General features: G+C 42.6%; 1 protein-coding gene across 1 annotated transcript; it reads left to right on the top strand.

The window, feature by feature from the left end:
• The first annotated feature begins 2983 nt into the window (after positions 1-2983).
• ACTR1A (actin related protein 1A) lies at positions 2984-15500 on the top strand. Its single transcript, XM_075612494.1, has 11 exons — positions 2984-3139; positions 6004-6068; positions 6159-6234; positions 6486-6611; positions 7209-7333; positions 7903-8119; positions 8956-9048; positions 10144-10318; positions 11678-11739; positions 13313-13353; positions 13723-15500. The coding sequence occupies exons 1-11, from the start codon at positions 3092-3094 to the stop codon at positions 13823-13825; spliced, it is 1131 nt and encodes a 376-aa protein (XP_075468609.1). The 5' UTR covers positions 2984-3091; the 3' UTR covers positions 13826-15500.
• The last annotated feature ends 1321 nt before the right edge of the window (positions 15501-16821 follow it).

Raw genomic sequence — 16821 nt, 5'->3', positions numbered from 1 at the left:
ATCTACCGGAGACTCTCACAGCCACCACCAGTCTAAAGCTGTCTCACATTTTAATCTGGTCTGTAACTGTTACATACGCCTAGAATATATATTATCTCTAACTGTGCATACATTTTCTTGTATACAGCAGGGCCCCGCATGCGGTGGGTTCCGTTCTAAGGGCCCGCCGCAAAGCGAAAATCTCTGGAAAGCGGAACCGGCGATTTTCGATATGTGCGCATGCGCAGACCGGCAATGCACCATTCTACACATGCGTAACCTCGGCAAACCCTCCCATTCTGCACATGCGCGACCACGGCCCATTCTATGCATGCGTGACCTCGGACCGGCCCGTTCTGCGCATGCACAGGCATGGCGGCCCCCTTCTCGGTGCCGCCGTATCGCCGAAAAGCGGGGCGCCGAGAAGCGGGACCCTGCTGTATAATGTATATCCTCTACACTTATCTAACTACAATATGTATTTGTAACCATGTATTATTTGTCATCTTAACTCTATGCCCAGGACATACTTGAAAACGAGAGGTAACTCTCAATGTATTACTTCCTGGTAAAACATTTATAAATAAATAATTGGTGCACTGCTAGAGTGAGGGCAGGTGTCAAAAAGGGGTGTGCCAGAGCCTGTTTCAGAAGAGGAAGGGGATGTGATTTTGTAAATGGTTGCTATGGAAACAAAAAATTGATTGTAACATTATAATAATACATTAAAAATGTAATTCAGAGTTGTTGTTTTTTAAAAATGCTACAAGTATTTTCTCATACAGAACTGATTTATTAACAAAAACACACACGTAGGATATTTCTTGTTCCGCAGCTTTAACCTTTGCATGCCTGTTTGTAGCTCAGTACTCACTACCAGCTTTACAAAAGAAAAAATAAGACCAAGCTAATGATTTATTATATTAACTATGTCCAGGACATACTTGAAAACGAGAGGTAACTCTCAATGTATTACTTCCTGGTAAAACATTTTATAAATAAATAAATAAATGAAGCGAGAAGCCGCTGTCCTGGAAAGGATGCTGGTTGTTTTTAATACCCATGCAAACCAGGCTTGGCTGCACAAGCTGTGTAATATAGAGCAGGCTGTAGAGAAACTCCTGTTCTAAATGAGTTTGGTAACTAAGAAATGACATCTTGTGCTTATTTGCTTGTCCGCACCCACAATATAATAATATGCGGTTTAAACATGTTGTGATGTCTTCGAGAAACAAAAGAAAAGAAGCAGAAAGTGCGCAGAGGAAAAGTTAGCAAAAAGTAGTTTGTACTGGTTCAAAAAAAGTCCTCTAAAAGACAGAAAAATATAAAAGCATACAATCAAATGGTAACGGAACTTACATATGTGTAACAAGATATCGGAGGGCACGGCCCGGGAGATTCGGATGTAACGTCGCGATGGGTCCGGACCACGAACACCATCAGCAGGAAACGATCTTTAATCCTCTCTCCTCCGGTGAGTTGGATTGTTGTATTGTCTCATTATTTGTATGTTTTTATATCTTGCTGTCCTGCAGAAAAGGGGTGCGCAAACTTTTCCCCCTGCGCTCCCCTGCCTGCTCTCTCCCCCCTTCCCTCGTCTCCAGCGTCACATCAGGTAAGTGAGTTACAGAGGCCTCGCGCGCACTCCCTCTGAATTTAATTTAAATGCTTTGGGGGAGAGTGCGGGGGCTCCCTCTGTAAGCACCGTGCCCACCCCCAAAAAAATCTTGCACCCCCTAGTTTGTAACCAGAGACAGAATATGAAACACATGCCCCCTAGTTTGCACATCCCTGTTGTAGAGCACTTTATCAACTAATACAAACCACATTTTGCAAACTGTTCCTCAGTGCGCTTTCTGCTTCTTGTCTTTGTGTGATATTGTCAGTTACCTTCTGGGAGCTCACATTATAGGCGTCATTGGAGTAATGCTGCTGACAGCTGCATGGGGAATAGTTTTTTTCATTTATATGGGATAGTGCAGGCACTGATATCCATATCTATTCTCTTAAAGAAACAATCACACCTAAAATCAAATATATTTTTCTAGCAGCACTGGAATATTAAAGAAGGCGAGCGGGGTGTGGAATGAGAGTAGATGGGAATTAAAGACTCACATGTAATGTTTTCTTACTTAATATATTAACTACATTTCTAGGGGAATTATTGATTTTATTTTTTTTAAATAGTTTATTGATTTTTTTGGTTTATTGCCTTAAAAAAAAATCTGTTCATGTATGCAGGGCTCTCCATTATAAGAAACTCTATATATTACAGTTACATAGTGGATGAGGTTGAAAAAAGACATACGTCCATCAAGTTCAACCTATGCTAAATTTAGACAACAGATACTTTATCCTATATCCGTACTTACAGTATATTATTCAGAAGAAAGCAAACAAAAAACCCTGGTGACATATCATCCAATGATATCTCATAAGGGAAAAAATAAATTCCTTCCTGACTCCAAGAATTGGCAACCAGATTACTCCCTGGGTCAGCATCCTTCCCATGTATACTTATTTGGCATATCCCTGTATACCTTTCCAAAAAGATGTCCAAAGCTGCGGCCAGCCTGGGAGCACGCTCGAGCGCCGTGACGTCATGCGCTCCGCTTGGCCGTGCAATTCCTGGCCAGCTGGTTGCGTGTCGTGGGGGCGGCGCCCATGAGGTCACGGTGCTGATTTACCCTCATTGGACGAACCGCTCACGTCACGCATCAGCAGAGCAGCAAAATCAAATTCGACTGTCTTGGCAAGCAGCAAGCACGCACCCTGGACAAGCGCATTCAGTCGCCGCTCTGATCGCGCTAAGCGCGTGCGCCCGCTTCACCCTGGCCGCAGCCCAAGCTATATTATTAGATCACCATTTGTAATATCATTACTATAACTATTGCCATAACAGTGATACAACAATATATAACGTACAGGATATTAGGAATATAATAATAAAGCAGCAAACTGAAAGTGGCTTCTGCCCTGAAGGCTTCAGATTTTACATCATCCAACTGTATCCAACATAAGACACCGCCCCACCGGCACGTGACCGCCCTCCCGCTGCGCATGCGCAGAGCTCAGCTGGAGCCGGCCCGTCAGATCCTGGGAGGAAGCCGCCATGGAGTCGTACGATGTGATCGCAAACCAGCCCGTGGTGATAGACAACGTGAGTACACACAGAAACACCGCTCCCGGTGGCAGGCCGGTGCTGCGGTTCGGCCCGGCCTCGTGGTACCGGCTCCGCCCGCGTCATGATTTATTTTCTTTGTCATAGTAACCGCGCCCTCCTGTCACACCGGCAGCTCCCCGCCTCTCGGGGGACTGCGTAATGGGGCATTGGGCACCGAGCGCGCAGTAACCGGCGCTGGGCATACATTTGTATCATCATCATCATTATTATTTTTTTATTTTATATTTTTACGGTTGTGGTGTCAACCTAACATGCTGATGCGTAAGCGCCCGCCCAGGGAGCCAGGAAGGTGGGGCAGACCGCGCGTTCCGCGCATGTGATTGGCTCAATCGGCAGTCACTCATGCAGAAAAGGAAGGGCGGGCGAGGATGATCTCAGCAGACCGCACCCTGCGCGCTGATTGGTTGGACGTTTGATTGGCAGTTGCTGTATGGGATGTGTATTGGTGGGTTTGCGTGGTGGGCGGGGATGTGGTCTGGGTGTGGAAGGATGAGGATGACTCGCGTGTAAACAGGCCGGAGCCGCTATATGGTTTATAGTGGGGGATACAATGGTGCAACCTACCCCAGACAGCGCTGCGTCACTGTAATTTTTATTTTATTTATTTATTTATAAAAATGTTTTACCAGGAAGTAATACATTGAGAGATACCTCTCGTTTTCAAGTATGCCCTGGGCACAGAGTTATAAAAAATACATGGTTACTTTATGACGAGCGACGTACACTCAGCGTCCGCGTCACTTTGTGAGCAGCGACCTATGCGCAGCGTCCGCATCACTTTGTAAGCAGCGACGTACGCGTAACTTTTTGAGCAGCGACATGCGTACGTTCGGTGCAAATGCTAACGTTGCTGAAACCTACTGTTCATGCAATGTCTTTAAATATAATGTATAACCTCTGTTCATTTAATGTAACCATGTATGGTTTTCACAACTTTGTGCCCAGGACATACTTGAAAACGAGAGGTAACTTCATGGTAAAACATTTTATAAATAAACTTGACGGATCTATTTGGCGAAAAGAGAGAAAAACTGCACCAGTTACACACATCTGATCTCTCATATTGCACTGACCCCCTTCTCCTCCCAAAATACCCTCACCCCTCCTCCCTCCAAAACACTCCTATCCCATCTCCCAAATAACTCCTCAAAACACTCATGGTGCTATTGGGGCAAATAATGGAGCAAAACCTCTTTATGCACTAGCACATAGTTAAAATGAGTTTGCTCCATTTTTGGGCCAATTCTCCAGTTTGCGATACTTGTTACATATCCCCCCAGTGTCGGTCTCGTGACTGCTTTTAAATGGTGGATCTCAATCTCATTTAATGTATCAATACGGACATCCCATATATGGGGGCACTGTCAAAACTGAGGGCCAAAATTTGATCATTGCTGTTAAGCCGTATGGCACGTTTAACAGGCCATTGAAGATAAGGTGCCTTATAGCTTGGCAAAGCTTAGCAAATGCGTCCCTGTAAGGGTTAATTTTCAGCCCGCAGAGGTTTTCATTCCTGATTATTGGGCTGTCCTTAAGTGAAAGATTTATACAAAAAAAAATAATGAAAAGCCAAATCAACATTTAATAAATAAATAAAAATCTTCCACCTGTTTTGTCTTTCCCAATGGGACTGATTTATTTTTATTTTTTTTGCTTATGCATTTCTTTTGTACATTTCTCACTATCCCATGTCCCTGTAACATAAGATAATCTATTTACCCACCTCAAAAGCTACATGTCAAAAAAGTGTAATATTTCTCCTTTTTCAATTCCACACTTAAGGGTTATAACCACTTAAGCGATGGATGGGGCCGTTTTCTGCAGAATTTTGTCTGAAATGGCATTATCATCTGTTTGGCGGATATAGTATAAGCCCCTTAGTTACATAGTAGATGAGGAGGTTGAAAAAAGATATGTCATCAAGTTCAACCTATGCTAAATTTAGGTGACAGATACTCATTTTATATCTGTATTTACAGTATATTGATCAAGAGGAAGGCAAACAAAAAACCCCAGTGACATATCATCCAATGATATCTTATAAGGGGAAAATGTAATTCCTTCCTGACTCCAATAGTCATTAAATACTGTTCATGGCTCCACCTTCCAGTTTAATTCATATTGCACATTCAGTACCTCAGCACAATGACTGATAAAATACCACAGAATAGAGTTAAATCTGGGGCAATTAAATAGTTTCCCACTTTCTCAGAGTCTTGAAACCTCCTTGCTGGCCTTCTTCCGTCCTGCCTCTATACGCCATTCGAAATGCTGCTTTCAAGCTTGTGTATCTCACAGCCTTCTCTTTGCCAGCCATGCATGCGTCATCATGGGCTTGTTGCTCGTTTGCTAGGGGGCATTGCTTCCATTCATGCAATCTGAACGGAAGAAGGGGACCCTTCCTCTTCTGTTCGCATAATCAGTGACGGCACGACCATGATTGCAATGTGCCGGAGGGGCCGGGATTCTCTAGTGCCGTGGCCCCGTCCGGCACATCAAGGGTTAAGAGAGCCTATCTGACGCCTTCATTACACCCACACTCATGTAAAATATTATTTTTGCTGTGTATTAACATCCACCCAGACAGCAAAAGAGCTTCATTATATCTCCTAGCAGCAGGAAAGATCCGGTTTAAAACCTTTTATGGATCATTTTACTAAAACATATTTTGTCAATGTGTTTATTGAGCCACAGACAGACTGACAGCATCGATTTTGGTTGTATTGTGTTGTATTATTTATTCATAGTACTGTAATTGGAGGATATTTTTATGCAGAACACTTGGTAATTGCCGTATGTGCCGAGAGAATAATAATATTGGTAACTATTTTCTCACTTAGGGCTCTGGAGTCATTAAAGCAGGTTTTGCTGGTGATCAGATACCGAAGTACTGCTTTCCTAACTAGTGAGTACCCCATGCCCGCCCATTTCATCAGCAGCGTGTATAAGTGTTGGGAGCTGGGTAACCTCAGGGTTTATTTGCCTTTTTCTTTAGTGTGGGAAGACCAAAGCATATTCGAGTCATGGCTGGTGCTCTGGAAGGGGATCTATTTATTGGACCAAAGGCAGAGGTAAAACCGCGCGCTCCCATTCCTACTGCATTGAACTGTGTAGTTTGTGTCCTGCGTCTTGCCAAGCCCCATAACACTGGAGAAGTTCATGTCTTTTAGAGAAACATACTAGTGGTTCTGTTACGCTATATTACTCGCTTTTGGAGGATAAATCTTATTCCTGTGCAATGTATTGAGCATATGTCAACTAAATGTATATATGGATATTGCGGTGAATTTTACTGAGCTGTATGTGCGTTATGTGTCTCTAGGAGCACAGAGGTCTCCTCTCTATCCGGTATCCCATGGAGCATGGCATAGTGAAGGACTGGAATGACATGGAGCGTATTTGGCAATACGTCTACTCCAAAGACCAGCTGCAGACGTTCTCTGAGGAGGTGTGGTGATGCCTCTTCTACTAATTCTCATTTGTAATATTGCTGTTCATTGCTCAACATTGGGCAGGTTTTCTGATAATAATTGTATATCCCGAACACCTAAAAGATAAATGGGATATGCTGTGTGTCGGGGTTCCCCAAATATATACCGCACTTCTCATGGAAGTTGATAGGATGCTCTTTTGATAAACTACATTCATAAATTCAGGAGTTTTTCTTAACACGTGTTGAGGTTCCGAGTCTTGAAAATATGTTTGGGGATCCTTGTGTTTAACTGTGAGAATAATATTAATTAAAAGTATGAATGTCTGGGAAAGTATCTTTTATTGCCATCTCGTTATGGGAATACACAACCATATTGCCCAAGGGCTCAGTATAGTGTATTACAAAAATGCCCAAATATAAATCTTATGTCGCTTTTTAAATGAAATACAGTTTTTTTGTGGTGGTGTATGTATATGTGGTATTCCAAATGTTTGCTTCCATTTAGAGCCATATACAGGAGCACAAATTTTTTTTTTCAGAGTGTACAATTCATCTTCTGTTTTGATGATTTACACTAACAGAAATGTTCTCGTCTTTATTTCCTCTCCACAGCATCCAGTTTTGCTTACAGAAGCTCCCCTGAACCCCCGAAAAAATCGTGAACGTGCTGCAGAAGTTTTCTTTGAGACCTTCAATGTTCCCGCTCTGTTTATCTCCATGCAAGCTGTCCTGAGCCTGTGAGTGTCACGGTGTAATTGCTCATGTCCTATTTCTGTATTTCCCTGTGTGCTGTTTATCATGTGAACTTCAAAAAAACATCATTGTTATTTCCAGCTGCCAGCCTGCAGTTTTCTTTTTTGCTTGGGCTAAAGCAAAGCGTTTCAGCAGCCTCGCATCTTTAATATGAATGTAATGTTGATATGAAGTGTAATATTAAATTAGTATTCGATGTTGTTTTGTATGCTGCACTGATCGTGTACACAGCTCTGTGAATGGGATTTTAAAGGCAAAATGAGCCTCTGCTTTGTAGAATTTACAATCTAATTTCTGCTTGAGGCATAAGTAAGACAAAGGGACATGTGTACTAAGTGGTGCTAAGCAATAGGTCACCAAGGGGGCCTTACAGCTTAGGACTGCTCAGTAAATATGACCCAAGCTGACTTGCCTACAGTATGTTCACAAGCCGGGCTGATACTGACATTCGACCCGGGTTTATGTCCATGGCAGTGTTATTGCCACGAAGTTGCAACGCTTTTTGTAGCTGGTAAAAGAATATAATTGGGCTCTCCTTTCTATTCGGCCTCAGCTACGCAACAGGAAGGACAACAGGCGTTGTGTTGGACTCTGGGGACGGAGTGACTCATGCGGTTCCCATCTATGAAGGCTTCGCTATGCCTCACTCCATCATGAGGATCGACATTGCAGGCCGAGACGTCTCCCGCTTCCTGCGCCTCTACCTGCGAAAGGAGGGCTACGACTTCCACACCTCGGCCGAATTCGAGATTGTCAAAACCATTAAGGAGGTGCATGTTGCCGCTTTTGCTTATGCGTCACTTGCTGACCTCTGCATCGGATTAGGGATAGCATGACTTGGTTTGGATAAGCCTGCGTCCATAGTTAACGCGACGTTGCACGTGCAGCACACACAAGCCTGTACGGCAATGCGCACAGCCATAGAGCGGGCGCGACTGATTTTTCCCGAGACAAAATCTTTTGATATTGTCTTGCGACGGCCGGGTCACGTGCGCGGTTCAGCCGATGAGGGCGAAGCGCTCACATGACATCACGGGCACGCCCCCAAGCATTGAATTGGAGCTGCTCTTGGTCGTGTCTCCTCCTCCAGACCCCACAGGCCACGTATCGTCTGTGCACCAGGCGTGTGTCTACTATGTACGAGGACTAAGAGAGCGTTTGAGGCGTTTGCCGTCTTTCAATCTTTAGCAATTCCTCATGCGCGTTCCAATGAGACTCTTGATTTGGTTTTATCCTGAGGTCGTCTTGTAAGGTGATCACGTCTAACAGTAACCTAACAACTGGGTGCTGACGCCTTTGCAAGAATATCGCGCCAGTTCCTCGTCGGCCTTTTCTCTGCAGCACTCCACTTCTGAAATAGCGCGTTATTTTCCTGATATTTGTTAGCTTGTTACAGTACAGGAACGAGCTCTTCAGTTTGGCTACTGGCTTTTGACAAACAGCAACTTGCAGAATATGGAAGGAAGGCGACAGCTTAAACTAAGGAATAAAGTAGTGCTCTTTATCTATAGCAAGGAAAGGCTTGTGCAAATAACATCATGCAAACAAATGTATCTTCGTCCATAACCCATTTGGATAACAGCATCTTTTTATTTCTACCGTTCAGCGTGCATGTTATCTGTCCATAAATCCACAAAAAGACGAGACTTTGGAGACTGAAAAGGCTCAGTATTATTTGCCCGATGGCAGCACTATTGAGGTTTGTACGCATTTTATTTCTTTTTAATTCCATATAAGCGGGCTAAAGGCTGTCAAATCCTTTGTTGGGTGGTTGTACTGCCTGTCTGAAATGTGGTACATACTAATAATATGTCATTTGTGATTTTAAAGATCAAGGCTAAAATGTTTATAATCATGGTCTTTTTTTTATTTTTATCTTTTTTAACTAATTGCTGTTAAAATTGATGCATGAATGTTATCTGACGTTTTTGTTGCTATGCATTACTTTCAGCAGGTAAGATGAGTATGTTTTGCAAGTACCTACAAGATCCATGGATGTGTGGGTGTGTCTCTTTAATGCTCATAAAAGAATATATGTGGCCGCTTGTACATATAATTGTTAACTCATTGTTCTTGCAGAGCTTTTATGCCTAGTAATTGCTTTACAGCAGCAGTTTAAATCCGACAACTCTCACTGTGCCGTCTGGCAGCAACTGAGCAATGAGAGGGGGAACATTACAGAAAGGAACAGTGGCGTAACATAGCAGCGCTGTGCTCATAGAACTATTATCTTCATTTTATCTTTACATGTGACCTTGTCTAAAGAGAATTGAAAAGAAGAATCTTAGATATGTGGAAACCGCTGCATTAGAGTGCCATGGAAATGGCAATATTGTTAGGAATACGTGTAGGCTGGTTATATCAGGAGTGGCCACAAACAGGTCAGGATTTCAGGATATCCCTGCTTCAGCACAGGTTGCTTAGATGAAGACTTGGCCACCTGTGCTGAAGCAGGGATATCCTGAAAACCTGACTGTTGGTTGCCCTTGAGGCCTGGAGTTGACCACTCCTGGGTTAGGGTGTCTGTTGTTATGTAGGTGAGGGGTTGAGACATTTAGCATATGCACACAACAGAAAATTCAGATGGCTTTAACGTAGAAGACATACATTCCTTGCACAGATCACAGATGCACAGATCACATAACGTGCTGCTTCGTTAGAACCAGAACTTCTATGACTACACAATGTGTGATAAATGGGTGTGGTATAATAGCATGCAGACAGTTTTCCATGTGTTATGAGACGCTGCATCATGTGTACTCTGACTAATTGCCTCCCTTGCTTAACTCTCCAGATTGGGCCAGCCCGATTCCGAGCTCCTGAACTACTTTTCCGGCCAGATCTAATCGGAGAGGAGTGTGAGGGAATCCATGAAGTGCTAGTGTTTGCCATTCAGAAGTCTGATATGGACCTGAGGCGAACCTTATTTTCCAACATTGTTCTGTCCGGAGGATCCACTCTGTTTAAAGGTCTGTTTTTAATGTGCTTAGAATGTAGTTGTACTAATCCATAGAAGCAGCACTGTTGAGATTATCTCTAATTTTAATAGTCCTTTAGCTATCTAGCAATTTGGGGAGATGAGAAACAGTGCTGTAATGAAACATTACTTGTGAATTAGAGACATGACCTTTTTGGAATCCCTGCCTCATTCTAGAACAGGGGTGGCCAACTCCAGTCCTCAAGGGCCACCAACATTTCAGGTTTTAAGGATATCCCTGCTTCAGCACAGCTGATGCCGGGATATCCTTATAACCTGACCTGTTGGTGGCCCTTGAGAACTGGAGTTGGCCACTCCTGTTCTAGTCTGACTCTAAAACTGATCATGTAACTTTTAAGAGAACAATAACCTTTATGCTCATTACCTTGTATTGGCTGTAAATGGTAAGGGGTTTCTCTTCCAGGGCCTCCTGTATTAAAGTGTAAGGTCTCTGGTGCACGAATGTGTTGTAATTGCACACTTGCAGTTCCAAATCAAATGAAGTAATTTTACTTTAAAGCTGCAGCTCGGTTGCTGAAAAATAACATGCTGTAATATAAAGACATACTGAGTGTATCTTCATACTTTTTGTAGTCTGAAACGTTTTCGGTTTGGAAAACAAAATCCCAAAACACACTGTTTTATGTATTTATAACCTGTTTTAGCAGAAAGTAATACATTGAGAGTTATTACTCGTTTTCAAGTATGTCCGGGCACGATTCTGATAACAGTACAAGGTTACATTAAATGAACAGGGTTATACATTATATTTAAAGACATTGCATGCACAGTTAAGGATAATAATGTTAAAGGCGTATGTAACAGTTACAGACCAGCTTAAAATGTGAGACCGCTTTAGTCTGGAAAGAACTTAGACCTGTGACGGCTTCTTTGAGTATCTCGGGTAGATTGTTGCAGAATTCCTAATGCCCTCTAACACCCATCAAACATTCATTTAACAAAAGTTACCATTGGTTATTACTCTGGATATGATGTCAGCAGGAGGGGGAAGGTGGCACAACAAAAATATCATTACCTGTACTGCATGTTGATATTCTGGATGGAAATGTTGAATCTCCCTGAAAATAAAACTATTACTCAAACTGCTACTTTACCTCTGGGTATTGGAAGGAATCTAAGCCAAGAAATGTGCTGTAAAATATGTAATTATTCAAAGGACAAATTAATAGAGAAATTCCATCTATATGATTAGATTAGTCGGTCTGTAATACTGTTCTTGCCTCCTTTGGCTCTCTTCCTTTCCAGCAGCCCCATGTTTGCACATTAGCATTAATGGCAGAGGCTGCTACTAATCCGACACCGCATTGTAACCGTGTGCCTTCATTTTCAGGATTCGGAGACCGACTTCTGAGCGAAGTGAAGAAATTAGCACCGAAAGATGTTAAAATAAGGGTATGTCTCTTTTATGTTCATTGTCTTGTTCTATCCCAGGCTTTCCTAATAGCAAAAGCAGGCTTAGGCTGTCGGGAATACTACAATGAAGGTGTGGGGGCAGGGGCGGGCAATCTCCAGTCCTCAAGGGCCACCAACAGGCCAGGTTTTCAGGATATCACTGCTTCAGCACAGGTGGCTCAATTAGTCCCTGCTTTTGCACAGCTGGCTGTCTTCGATTGAGTCACCTGTGCTGAAGCAGGGATATCTTTAAAATGTGACCTGGTGGTTGCCCTTGGTTTGGGGTATTACACGCAAGTCATGCTTTCCACATGCCAAATGCTATGCTGTATGTTGATGAGGGTTGAAGCTTAATGGACACATGTGGCTACTTGCATGCTAGTTTACATTTTAGCAAAGCTAGCATGTCTCCTCCCAAAGTGCTTCTAACCGAGAATAAGTAACACGTTCTGTAAACGTGTGCCAAGTATGTTTCTTCATCTTGAGGTACCACAGTCAAGCGGTTTTTAAAACCCGAAAAATGAATAGTGTAAAGTATTATTCTGGGAACTTCTAAAAGAACGAATCTATTGACTGCTTTATAAATTCAGCTAATTGCTTCATCACTGCAATTATCTGACCATCCTTTTACTCCGGTACAAATGCTCCCCCTGGTGAATGTAGAGTAGATTGCATGTTGTATAGGATTCACATTAAATCTGAAAGGTCATTACACACATCAAATTCTGAAACAGAGGACAAATTGTCAAAGTTTTTCTTGAATAAGATACGTACGCCCTTATTCTGGAAGGTGGGATAAGCGCAGAGGACGTGTTATCATAGGAAAAGCCCCATTGATTTTAGTGGGACTTTTCCTGCGATAGCACGTTCTCTGTGCTTATCACACCATACAAAATAAGGGCCTTAGTCTCCGTTAACAACACCCGCAGAAAGGTGACACTGCAAAGTAGGCAGATTTGTAACTTTTTCCATTTCTCTTGGCCTGTCTCCAATATTCCTTGTTCTCCCAACTCTTTCAGTAATTATACAGTCGGGCTGTAATAAATACCAGTGTTTCAGCATAGTAGTGTTTAAACTTTGTTTTAGGTGGGAGGGAGGTGAGGGCTTTGTGTGGGGAGGGGGAAGGGAGGTGAGGGCTTTGTATGGAGAGGGGGAAGGGAGGTGAGGACTTTGTGTGGGGAGGGGGAAGGGAGGTGAGGGCTTTGTATGGAGAGGGGGAAGGGAGGTGAGGACTTTGTATGGAGAGGGGGAAGGGAGGTGAGGACTTTGTGTGGGGAGGGGGAAGGGAGGTGAGGGCTTTGTGTGGGGAGAGGGAAGGGAGGTGAGGACTTTGTGTGGGGAGGGGGACGGGAGATGAGGGCTTTGTGCAGAGCAGGGGGGTGAAGCTTTGTGGGGATGGGGAAGGTGTGGTGTGACTGGTGTGTGTGAAAATGGGTGGCTATGGTGTTTGTGTGGTGGGGTAGTGTGTGTGCGATGGTGTCATAATGCTAATTTGCAACTTGTCTATAGAATCTAGTTCAATCTTTACATAAATATGAAATATTAAAGCTTTGTTTTCTGGTACCCGTTCTAGATATCTGCACCTCAAGAACGATTATATTCCACATGGATCGGGTAGGTGCTACAGTTCATTCATTTCTTTTAACTTCTTAAAAATATAGAACGTAACAAAACATTGATTTATCCAATGTGGCCCAAAGCTTCTGCAGTGCAGTTGTGAGCCGTGGGTGAGTGACACACTTGTGGGTCAGTTTCAGTCTTAACAAATGCCCCTTATTTTCTGACATACAAAGAGGCCATTTTAATATGTGCTTTTATTAATCACCTGAGGAAGAGACCTTTTACTCTTTGAGGTACAAGAAAACCTGCCAATAGTAGTAAAATCGGCAACCAGATTTCCCTTTTTCATCCCAATGCATTTTCTCGCCAACCAGAAGCCACTAAAACTTTGTGCCACAACGTTTCGTCTTTATTCCTTTCCAGTGGCTCCATTTTGGCTTCGCTGGACACCTTCAAGAAAATGTGGGTTTCAAAGAAGGAATACGAGGAAGACGGAGCCCGGGCCATCCACAGGAAAACCTTCTAACGTCCCGAAATATCCAATCTCTTTATCTATTCACTTCAGTTTAAAACTCGCTTTTCAGAGTATGAGAGTACCTCCAGAAGGTCACTGTGGTGGGTGGGTGTTTATGTATGTGTGTGTATGCGCTCTCCAGCATGCCAAGAAATGGTGGAAAGGGATCTGATATTATGAAGGCCAACAGAGTAATGCAATGGAGAGGAACGCCTTTATCCCAGGGGTGGCCAACTCCAGTCCTCAAGGGCCATCCACAGGTCAGCTTTTCAGATATCCCTGCTTCAGCACAAGTTGAGCCACTGATTGAGACACTTGTGCTGAAGCAGGGATATCCTGAAAACCTGACCTGTTGGTGGCCCTTGAGGATTGGTCGGCCACCCCTGCTTTATCCCATTCCTATTAGTTTGTAACGTTGCTGCAGGGTTCGTAGACGGTCTGTTGCAAACATATTTTATCGCATTGTAGCCAACTCGCTCACATCTACTATAAACAGTCCAAAACTTGAAGGATCCTTCTTGCAATGAAAATATATGCAGCGGATCTAGCTCTGTCCAGTTGTTTGATCTGCACTTACATTGCCTCATAGGCCTCCAGATAAATTGCATTTACTTGACTACAAAACAAAAAAATGTTTCTCAAACCTGTCCTGTAACATGTCAAACCAGTTTGAAAACATGATTTTAGGAAATGTTTCTATTGCATGTTAATATTAATAATAATAAATGAACAGTATAGTTATAGTTAGACATCTGTATTTTTTTTTATTTTTTTTTTCTCAAAAGGGCATCTCTTTACCAAATTCAACCTGCCGGACAGTACAGACCAAAATGCACAAGATATATATATATATTATTTAAATCACTACGTCTGTAAAATTGGTGTCGTTTTCTTGCATCTATTTGTTTGCCAGAAAAAAAGTTGCCAAAAACAATGACTTTTTGGTACCCTGTGAAGATCAGGACCATTGATGCCACTATTATCTTGTGCAAAATAGATGCTACGTACATTTCCATAGATAACATAACCTGTCCCGGTATTTACCTATTTTTAGTTCATACTTTCTGCCACATTTGCCTTCTTACCACTGCCATGATTGTCTTTTTTTTTTAATGATTTTGTTCCCTGGGTTTGTGGGAGAGGCCGGCAGGGAATAGCCTCGCCTTTTAGGACGTTTCAGACACCGGATATAATGTCTGAGTCACCTGCAGGCTGTGCTGGTAACTCGCCAACAGTCCTCTCACTAGAAAATTAACTGGCCTAGTGCAGAGAACTTTAATGTATTTATATTTGCTTTACACCACGTTGATATTTCAGAAACAGAAATGCTCTTGAATCACATATCTCAAAACAGCCATGGGGGTGGGTGGGGGATAAATGGCCATAGATTAGCTAAGTGGCCAGTCCATAGAGCATGCACTGTAAGTGTTACCTTTCACAATATGGTAAACGTCACACGATGGAGAGCATTTAAAATGGCATAATAATTGTAAGTATGCATAATGCTTTGAACTCAAACAGATAATGTAATCTAGTCTAAATATACAATTGCATTATCATAGCAGATTATCCGAATTGTTTTCCTCCCAGATATTAACAAACGGCAGCCACCACCGGCTGCCCCCTACTGATCCTGAGCCTCCCACTAAGCCACCTAGGATAATTTATTAAAAGGAGTACCCACATATACAGTTGTAGTTGTGTCTTTCCTGATAACTGTGGATTGGATGTAAGGTTCAAAAATAGTCTTCTGTTTAACAAAAAGTGCATTTTCGCAGCACCGTGTTCTGTTTCACTGGGCAAGAAGGATCCTCAAAACATGGTCGGCTAATGAAAAAAGTATCCAGCTATTCCCGTCCAGCTTAAAGCACTATAACCTTGCTGCTTCTTTATATTTATTTATTTAACTGTTAAGGGATATCTAACCACTACTTAAATATTCTAACACTAAAGTCATTGAGCTCGATGTACCCTGTCAACTTGTTTTGTAACGTTTAACAACCTGCTCTGTAGAAATAACTAGCGGTGGGAAAGAGATTAATGATTAATAAATAGTTATCCGCATCAGCTCAGGAAGCCGCATCATTTGAACACTTCAAAGTAAGGCATAAAGTGTAATGTGCACATTGCAGAGTTAGTGTTGTGTCTGTGCTTTCTTTTTTTTTTTTCATAATGGGGAACACACAATTTATTAGAACCAACAGCATGGACATATGCAACATTTAACTTTAAATAAAACTACAATGGGGATTATATAAATATGGAAAAATAGATTATATAAATAACCTGCTTTTAAAAAGTTATAACTTATCCTTTTAAAATGCTTATTTTATACATAATGAAGTAAAGTCACTTTTCAATATAATTTACCATAACACCGATTCTAAGCCCTCGCTCAGGCAAACCCCAGATATTAAGCACACGTTTGCACTTATATGTGAGCGTGTTATCCCTAAACAAGAGAGAGAGAGGTCTCTCTCCCGTGTGTCCTCTTGTGTGTGTTCAGGTTGGATAACTGACTAAATCCCTTCCCATATTCCCCACATTCATACGGTCTCTCCCCTGTGTGTGTCCTCTTATGTGTGTTCAGGTGGGATAAGACACTAAGGGGCCTATGCAGAGAGCAGCGAGAAGAGCAATCTCGACAGTTTTTCGCCAAATATGCCTATAGCAATTTAGTAAATGGCGAGAAACTGGCGAGATGAGTAAAAAACGGCAGTTTTTTTTTCTGTTTTAAAAACTCGTCGCGCGGGTGGCGAGAAGCAATATCTCGCTCGTTTTAAAAGAAACCCGTATGCAGGAAGCCCCGATCAGCATCTCGCCGCTGATCGCGCCAATAAAATGGAGAGATGTTCTCCAAATAGCTCCGCCAAAAAAAGTTGGCAAGAAGCTGGAGCTGAGCGGCGAGAGGGGACATAAAAAAAATCAGGCCCTTTTCCTGGCTCGGATTGATGCCGGGGGTCTCCAGAGGTGATACCATTAATACCAGCACCGGAGCCCCCCGGCAT

This window comes from Ascaphus truei, chromosome 8 (assembly GCF_040206685.1).
Source record: "Ascaphus truei isolate aAscTru1 chromosome 8, aAscTru1.hap1, whole genome shotgun sequence".
Classification (NCBI taxonomy): Eukaryota; Metazoa; Chordata; class Amphibia; order Anura; family Ascaphidae; genus Ascaphus; species Ascaphus truei.
Note: the sequence above shows the minus strand (reverse complement) of the source record. Positions and strands in the feature narration are given on the sequence as shown.